The sequence below is a fragment of the Drosophila ficusphila genome, unplaced genomic scaffold (genome assembly GCF_018152265.1).
Source record: "Drosophila ficusphila isolate 14025-0441.05 unplaced genomic scaffold, ASM1815226v1 contig_198, whole genome shotgun sequence".
NCBI lineage: Eukaryota > Metazoa > Arthropoda > Insecta > Diptera > Drosophilidae > Drosophila > Drosophila ficusphila.
In genome coordinates, this window is record NW_025064092.1 from 5,548,897 (window position 1) to 5,558,351 (window position 9,455).

Below are 9,455 nucleotides of genomic sequence, written 5' to 3' on the forward strand. Positions count from 1 at the left end.
TCAACTGTTGCTTTCGCCTCGACAGCGGTGGCCATAAAAAGAAAAGCCATTCGGAATTTATGCCCCGCCGTCCATTTGTCGTCAGCATAAGCGGGATCATCTGAAGAGCTGAATGGCTGAGGAGCTGAAGTGCCCCAAGGACTTAGTGGGTGTAATGAAACCGTTTCTCCCTCTCCCTGTCCCTCTCCCTCTCCCTCCTCCTCATTCACGTTCTCTTCCTACTTATCCTTCCGGTGGAGAGGTCCTAAGTCAACATCCTGGACATCCTGGAGAGCGGCGCAAATATTGCTCACTTCCCTCTTCCGAAAAGCACCTTTCGCGGTAATAAGTTGCAATTTTATTATTTCATTTGCCGCGCAACTTTAACGGTCTCCAAATTGGGTGACCAAATCCCCGGGAATAATCCCATTTCGCGTTACACTTAGGGCAATTTTCAGTTAATTTGCTTGGTAATTTACTTACCATTAAGAGAAAAATTTTAATATGTATTTAAATATATAAATATAATAATGTTTATAAGTAGTGTTTCAATAGCAAATCATGTTCTTTATAAAGGAATTTTTATTAGTCTGGTGCTCATTATTTAAAAATAAAAATATTTTACGCCACTTATTGTTTTTAACAAAAAGCATTTTGGTTTCCCTTTTTTTTATATTGTACATTTATTGGCTTTTGGTTATTAAGGTCATCATTATTTTTAAATTTACAACATTTTAAGATGCAAAGTATCGCTTAAATATCATTAAATGGAAGCCCCAAACCCTTTTTTACCCCATCCCATTTTATTTTTAAGCCTCTTGAAAAGGATGCAAATCGGCGGTCGATGGCCAAATGTCAATTTGCGTAAATTTTATGTTTATTTGTCCATTGATTAATGGCCGAGGACACACACGAGGTCCTTGGTCGCAAGTCTTCAATCATAAGGAGTCGCCCCTTTTTGTATGTTGCTGTTGCTATTTTTTTTTTTTTTTTGGTTTTCGCCCTTTGCTTTATTTATGCATACAATTTATAGGCTGAAAGCGGCATATTTGTGTCATTAGCCGCAAATTTTTGACCCATTTGTCATTAGAGCTGACTGCAGACAAGCAGGACCAAGGATTTGCATAAAACAAACGGACACGACTGTCTCTATGTGTGCGTGCGTTATGTGTTTGTGTGTGTGTGTGTGTGTGTGTGTGCGTGTGTGTGTGCGTGCTAGGCATTGTGTCCTGCCAAAATGTGTGACCGACAAGATTTATCAAGTAATAACAGACATTTCGGACAACCCATAGACCCATTAGTAACACGCTGTTTGACATTGTCTGAAAATATCATTTTAATCACAGACCGCACACAAGGAGCACATGGAACCGAAGGAACAAGGACCTCAGGATGTGCCGCCGGAGATGAATCCTTCACGGAAATGGTCAGCTTTAAGGCGGCTGAGTTTTGTATATTGTATGTTCTTCGAGTTTGAAGAAACTTTTTAATGATACAAATATCAACAGAAGAACTTACTTAGAAATGAACAAGAATGGGAATAAATTAAGTGGCGTCAAAAAGTATTTGTTTTTTTATACTCCCTACACCAAAAGAACAATCTAAATATTAAAATATATAACTCTAATCAAATCAAATAGTACTACATTTAAATATATTAATTATATTAGTTCAAATCTTATGGTAAAATAGCTCATGAAATTCCTAAAGTCCACCCATCTCCTTTAGTCTGCATTTCAACTATATCCTTTCCCTATATTTTTGTTGCATAGCTCTTGAAGTGTACAACTTCCTTCTCAGATTCATAGCTTGTCCGTTATTGAGAGCGTCCGTTTGTGCATTAGTGTTTAACAAATTGAATCCGAGAACTATTCAAATTAATCCGGTAACTTTTCCCCGGCTCATCTGTCCGCCTTTTCCGGCTGTCCAACTGTCCAACTGTCCAACTATCCGACTGTTCGACTATTCGACTGTCCGTCAGTTGGGGCACTTGCCACTGCCACTTGCGACTTGCCACTTGCCACTTGCCACTTGCCACAGCAGGTGGCATCAGTCCGTGTGCTGACTGATTTATGTGCGGCAATGTCCTGGGCCAAGAAACTTTCCAGCTCCCACTTTCCACGGCGGGTTAAGCCACGGCCAGGGAAAATTAAAAAATTACTGAAAAAAAGAAAAGTGGCAGCCACGAGGAAATCTTGGGGCAACTTTTTGATTTGTCTGCTACAGTCAGCCGCCACCGCGTTGCAATTGTGAACCTGTTCAAGTTTTAATTACACGAAACGTGAGCCAGATTACAAACTGCCAGCACTTTTGATTTGTGAGCTCCTTTCTCCGCTTTCTTCCCGCACAAATCAGGAGCAACTTCACTAAACTCGCCAATAAACGAATCACTCGTCCTTCGCCAACAATTATAACTCGTAATTTATAATTGACGAGAAACAGTTTTCTCTACTGATTTCGAGTAAGTGCTGTAAATAGAAAGTAATAGTTGGACTCAGCAAGGAAAATATGGAATAAAATGATTGATTAAATTCCCAGTTTATTATAAACGCAATTTATATAAATGATTATCATTTAATTCTGTCGTTGTTTTCTTTTAATTTTTCTTTTTATTTGTTCTTATTTTTACTTGTTGATCTTACCTGTATTTTTTCCATCCATCTCCGTTTTAGATTGCTGCCTAGTGATACGAAATCACAGCCTTGTAAAGGATTTAATCTGCAGCATATTTATTCAGTGGACGGAATGCAAATTCATCGTACGCCTTATTTGCCTGTCAAGTTTTGTCAAAGTTATGGCATTTGGCAAGCAATTCGCATTTAAATCTTTTGTTTAGCCGAAATGATTTGGGCGGAGAGAGTGGGTTGTGGAGTCAGAAACAGAAGCCAGATTCAGGATATCAGGTGGTTCACACACATTCACGTACCTGATTGTCATTTGATTAGATTACAAGGCATTTCTGTGTGTGTGTTTTTGGGGTGACGAAGGGGATATTGCAGGCTGATATTTGGGTATATCCAATGTATCCTGGACCCGAAGCACATGGTGTTTTAGTTGCAGCCTCCAAATTAAATGGACTGCGCATCACGCAATTTAAGACCTTCAACTCAAGAGCATTTCACCATCACATCTGTTTAATAACAAGGTCTTTGGATTTAACACTCGCCAAATAACTGGAAACCCAAAATATGAATCCAAGAGATACAAATCAATATTTTTCGAATTCTACATTTCTTAAAAAAAATTCTAAATCATACACAATACATTAATGAAATCCCTGAAATATTTTGTAGATTATATTATATCCCCACTTGTTTTTCATAAGTGTACGGGGAGCATGAGAAACAGAGGCAGTTTAGTTTGGGGGACGTTCTCATATTGTGGAGACAAATTAATTGCGAACTCATGTAGTTGTTTGACGATGTCATCCCAATTCATCCGAGTCCCACAATTCGTGTACGTGTGTGTTTAACGAGAAGGGAAAGGACATGGAACGGATGTACCATACAATATACAATATACAATATACATATGGTAGTACGAGTATAGAGCCATAGGAATGCCCACAAGACGCAATAATCGTTGTGTAGCTTCAAGTGTAACTCAATTAGTCGACAAGCGTTTCAATATGGCTTTTAGCCCAAGCAAAACTTTGCTTAAATATAACTTAAAGAATTTCCCAAGTCATTTATATACTCTTGTGAAGTGAGACATGCAAAATTTCATACCCACACGATAAGAAACAATGATAAGTCCACATCCGTTTGTTTGTTCATTTAACTGAGTTTCACAAAATGTTGGATTTTTTTCGTCTCAATTTTAAAGAACCCTCTTGATCACATTAGCATTGATTAAAATCCCGCTGATAGCTGATGGCTGATGGGTGATGGGTGGTAGAATTCCCCATCATCACTTTTGACATCCGCAAAAGTGCGTATGGGATTTTGATTCCATTTGAGCAAGTTCGGTCTCTAAGCGCCAGGCAACCAACCACAACAATAATATCAAGTGCAGAGAGGAGGCGGAAACTTTTTTAATTAAAAGGAAAAATAAGGAACGAAATGAAACTTTTGCCACTGACAAAATGTTTCTCCCGGCCATCAACAAGTTAAGCACAACAGAAATTGTTTCCTTACCGTATTTTTCCACCTGTTTTCTTCGATTCGCTTAAACCTCATAACCACCCAAACGAAAAAAAAAATGAAAACAAGAAAAAAAGGAAAAAAAAAAAGGGGGGGGAAAACCCACCCACTTGGCTTCTTCTTCCTTTTGTTGTTGCTCTACTTATTGCGCTTCATTTGCAGCAATGAAATTTAAGCGTTTAGAGAAAAGTTTCGCATGCTTTGTTATTCAGTGTAGTGGACTTTATGCGATTTATGCCGTTTCGCAAATTAGCCACTCGATTCTTCGCTAACTTCCACTTGGCCAGCTATTTTTTATATAATTAACAATACATTTTAAAAGAAAAGGAAATTGGTAAGTAAGAACTTTATTTAATTCAGTAATAAAGAAATTAATTGGTGCATAAAACTTTACTTCAAGTTCACAAACAATTAAAAGATTATCTCTTACTTAATGAGTTTTATTATTTATCAGCCAAGAACCTAATAATAATTCAATGTATTATATATAGATCTAATTTATTTATGAAAATAGTTCCCATGGCAACTTAACTTTCAATGAACAAATCTCGTACAGATTGCTTATTTTTATATCCGGTTTTTGTATTTAAAGTACAACTGCCAGAGTATATGGACTTCGTCGCCCGGAAGCTAACATCAATTCTCATTTTTATTGACTTTTCCGATGGGAGTGGGCTGCGGATGGGAAATGCTGTGTGGAAATACTGGGGAAATGGGAAAAGTGAAGGGGGTTGCTTCTTGGCAGCTGTTCCCACTGTATTACATTCGAGCGCCGTAATTATTATTATTATTATTGTGTAATATTATCATGATTATTTTTATGGTTTCTGCATTTTAAAACAAATGAGTCTCGAATGAGACCTCGCATGTTTGCCTGCGGGTGCGCCAAAAATTACCCAAGAAATGGTATTTTACCAACTTCTGGAGAAAGTGTGCCGAGGAAATCAAGACACTGCGGGATGAAAGGAGAAAGGGAGAAAAGGAGAAGAGAAGACCATCCCAACGAACATAAAAATCAAATTTCCGCATAAATTGTTAACTCAACATTTGGCATTTTTTGTGGGTGTGTGTGTGTGGGTGTGCGGGTGTGCGTGTGTGCGAAAACGCAGGAAAGTGAGGAAATTTACAAAACAATTCAAATACTTTATGCAGCGCATGTGAAACAAGTTTATTACAAAAATCTCCTAAAAATGTATAAATATTTAATTTTGATTATATTTATGGCTAAACAGTAAAATACATTAACAAGTAAATAAAAGTACGATACGATATATTTCTGAATGTATTTACTTGTAGGCTTAACACTCTAATATCAAGGTTAAAATGTATGTAAACGTTCAGTTTTTCTTAATAAGTTTTTTATTTGATAGCTATAAGTTATTTAGTAACTTTTTTCCAAATTAAATAATTAATTGTATTCATGGGGCACCTTAGGGTTAAAGTATATGTAACCAGTGAAATCAGTGGTTCTGATTCTGAAACTCGAACCAAAAACTGCGGCGCAATCGCAAATGTTCAACGGCGCCTTATTTTGTTTCCAGTTTCCAGTTTCAGCTTCATTTTCAGCTTCAGCGATTAGAATAAACGAGAACCGAGCGGAATTGCCCTTGAAGTCCGGAATTAAAGCTGATAAGCCGCCATATCGTTGGGGGGGAATTCAATTCGAATCAAAATCGGACTTGGCAAGTGCGCACTCAGTTGTTTATTCACCAGCAAGAAGTGCGCAATGAAACCGGCTGCTCTCCTCCTCACTTTGATCCTGGCCACCGTCCTAATCCTGGATGGAGGTCAAGCGAACCCAGTCGGTCCGGATATCCCCGCCGATGACGCCAACGACCTGGTCAGCGACTTCGATGAGAACTCCTCCGAGAAGGCGGTGCGAATCGTTTCGATCAAGGTGCGGCACATCCAGACGGACCCCGCCCTCTGCGCCCAGCGCTCCAAGCACCACCCGCACCACCCACAGTGCCACAGCTACTGCAAGCGGCAAGGCCACTGGGTGGGTCAGTGCAAGAAGGACACCTGCCAGTGCTTCTCCTAGAACAAAAGTACCAGCAGGACAGTAAAACAAAAAACAATCTTTTTTTTCATCAGTTTTAAAATGTATTAAACCGAGAAACAATTCTTTTTTTTTTTTAACGCCAGACATGTGTAAGCAAATGCATTCAATGCTTTCCAAAAATGTGCAAATATATATTTAACCGATTCAAATGAGAGTTCATTAATGTGTGCTTATTAAGTATCCAACAGAGTTACCAAACGAAAGGTAAAAATATTAAATATCAAAAATAAAACACTTTGAAAAGGCTTTATTAACAAGTGAAATTAATTTATTAAAATAAAAACGAAAATATTCTTTACAAGTAGGTAATATTATCCAAAGTTTGTAGGCTTACAAACACAATTGTTTTTTTTGCGTTTCTGTGTCACAAAAAATAAAGTTGTCAATTTAAATTCCAAAACTTTAGAAATAGAGTTGTGTAAATCTTATAAAAAAATATAAAAATATAAATACAAAAAAAAATATTTAAATTCTTTTTATTATAACTTATAGCATTATAACTTTACTTATGGTAGATCATTAATTTTAAAAATATAATCATTATAGTAAGTAATGGCATCAGAAGTGTTGTATTGAATCTAGAGACTAACTTTGCTATCATTTTAGTAAAAAGATCTCCTACATTAATTTTTGGTAAAAAAGGAAGTACACATTTCCGCGAATACTCAACTTTTTGATGAGGGCAAGCAGATAGCATGAATATTTATGGATGCAATCGTTCGCTGTTCCGGGAACTTTGTGCAACTTTTGGGTAAATCGCTCCCCCAACCCCTCCCTTAAAATATAACTTTTGACTAATTATCAAATAGGTCCGCATAATATTATTAATTTCGGATAGCCGAAATCGCATAAAGTGTCCTTCTACGAACTGCGAAAACAATTTCCAATTAAATTCGAATTTCAACTTGAGGTCAAGGAGTCAACGATTTTAATGAATGTCATTTGAGGCACAAGCCGCGCCAATTATTTCCATTACTTGACATTTACGCAGTGGAATGTGGCTTTTAAAGGAGGTGAAGAGGTCGCCGAGGCTCACATTATTAGCCAACTTTGATTGATGGCATTGTTCTGGGCCAACACGATAATTTTCCACCCAACCCCCCCTCCCCTTCTCCCATCGTGGATTGAAGTGAGGGGATTCAGTTAGATGTGACAAGGAAAATGGGTAAATACGAAATAGATTTCGCATCCGTGTTCGTTCTGGCATTTCTATTTGGAGCCCCAGCCTACAGCATCGCACACATGTTGTAAACTGATTTTAGCTCAATATAACGTGACGTCTCTTTGATAAGGGTTCTATTTTTTTCACTTTTTTTCTTCCGTTTTTTTCTGGCCGAAGGCTGTCAAATGATAAGCAACAGACAAGGCCAATAAAAGGGATAAAGGCGGAGATGCCGAATTGTTATTATTACAACACTTAGCCAGGTTTCGGGGATTAGGAACCAAGTGATTGGGGGAGTTGAAGGAGGCGAAGGACACGCACGGCTGCCTTTCCAATTAAAAATTCAAAAGGCCTTTTTCCAGCCACTCGCCAAATTGGTGAATTACGTGCCAAACAAGAAGACAGAAGGTTCCTGGCCCCGAAAACGAGGAGTATGATTTATTTATCGATTCACATTTATATGCACATGCATTGGCCAAAGTTATATCTCACCGATATCGGGCGTGATATGGCCAATACTCGAAAAGGTTTTGCGAAATGTTGAGATTACCATTTGCAAATAATAATAAAACATTTCAATGGGATGGCTTATGATGTGCTCTCATTGGATTGCACTTTTTGCAATGTATTATTTTACATTTTATTGGAGGTACAAATGCTGAGAAATTTATTTATTAGGGTTCAGAAATTATATAGATATTGCCAATACTGGAAAAAGCTTTCAACAAAATCTTACACATAAAAATAAAACATTTATGCTTTGATTGGATTGCATTTCTTTCTAAAGTGAAATAAATAATAACATTTTAAAGGAGGAGCTGTATTTTAAACTGGGCAAATTAATATTCCGCATTCCCTGAGGCAGCATATAAATATACTTCTTATATTAGTTCAAATATGTACTGCCACCAGCATTTTAGGCTGTTGTTTGCCTAACAAACTGAAATTGTAAGCCCCATTTAAGCAATCTTCTGTGGGAAGCCTTAAATAATTTGCACAAATGGTTGGAAAATTATTTCCACCTCGAGAGCGTTATGTTCATTGAAGTCTGATTAGATGCAGGGCCTTATTAGTTAGATTGCTAATCGTTTTGATGGAGAGGGGAATATTTTCCCAGGGGGAGGAACTCTTTAACTGGCGCCGGGGGACACAGAGTCCTGACTTCCGAATCCAGAATCCAGAATCCCAAATCCAGGATGCAGGTAAGCGGTACTCCATCTAGATATTCCACTCAGCTTCCATATAACGAAAAATATACCTACATATTTTCGTGTATATCTTTATAATAATTTGTTTGCCGGCAAAACTCTCCCCGGGGCGCATTTAACTAAAACACAGCCAAGGACATTGAAGAGGGGGGTTGCAAATGGGAGGAGGGGGAGGGGGAAAGGGGAGGGGAAAGCAGGGAACGAAGGAGGCGAGGTGGCAAAGTATCCTGGCCAAACTGAATGCTCGTGGCAATTATAAATTGTTGAAAATAATTTCATTAAATATGTAAAAAGGCGACGGCGAATCGAGAGAGGAGCGTATTAAAGGACGGCAGGAGGATCCTTTTTGTGTCCGAACGAGAGTCCTTTATGTGTGTGTATAAGTGTATAAGTATAAGTGTGTATATGTGTAAGTGTGTGTGTGTGTGTTTCGAACTACGTGCCAGCTATTAACTTTGCACCCGCTTTGCACCCAGGAGCTTCAGAGCTTCCGAGCTCCAGGAGTCCACAGGACTCTGCAGGACTCCCGCTTCTCACTCTCTCCACCCGAAATTCGCCACTCGAACTTTGACTTCCTGTGGCCTCGACGAAAAAAAAACGTTCTCCACTTACAGTGCACATTGTGACTAAGATGCGATGTTCCATCGCCGAGAGCACTAAGTAACTTATTAGCCTTGGGGGCCCAAAAAGTCGGCTTTTTGGGGCCGGCATTCCATTTGCTTGCAAATTTAATGATTTCGCCAACTGAATTTCCATTCTCGCCCTGCAATTGTTCATTCGGCGAAAGTCAGGTGGTAGATGGCTCTGCAAAATGGAATGGGCGATGCCATTAGGTGCAGGAAATTAAGTTGGCAACTTGGCCAACACTTTGCTGGACATCGAGACATCGACACACATACACA

General features: G+C 38.5%; 1 protein-coding gene across 1 annotated transcript; it reads left to right on the forward strand.

The window, feature by feature from the left end:
• The first annotated feature begins 5,804 nt into the window (after positions 1 to 5,804).
• LOC108088575 lies at positions 5,805 to 6,647 on the forward strand. Its single transcript, XM_017186424.2, has one exon. The coding sequence runs from the start codon at positions 5,848 to 5,850 to the stop codon at positions 6,160 to 6,162; it is 315 nt and encodes a 104-aa protein (XP_017041913.1). The 5' UTR covers positions 5,805 to 5,847; the 3' UTR covers positions 6,163 to 6,647.
• Positions 6,648 to 9,455: the final 2,808 nt, after the last annotated feature.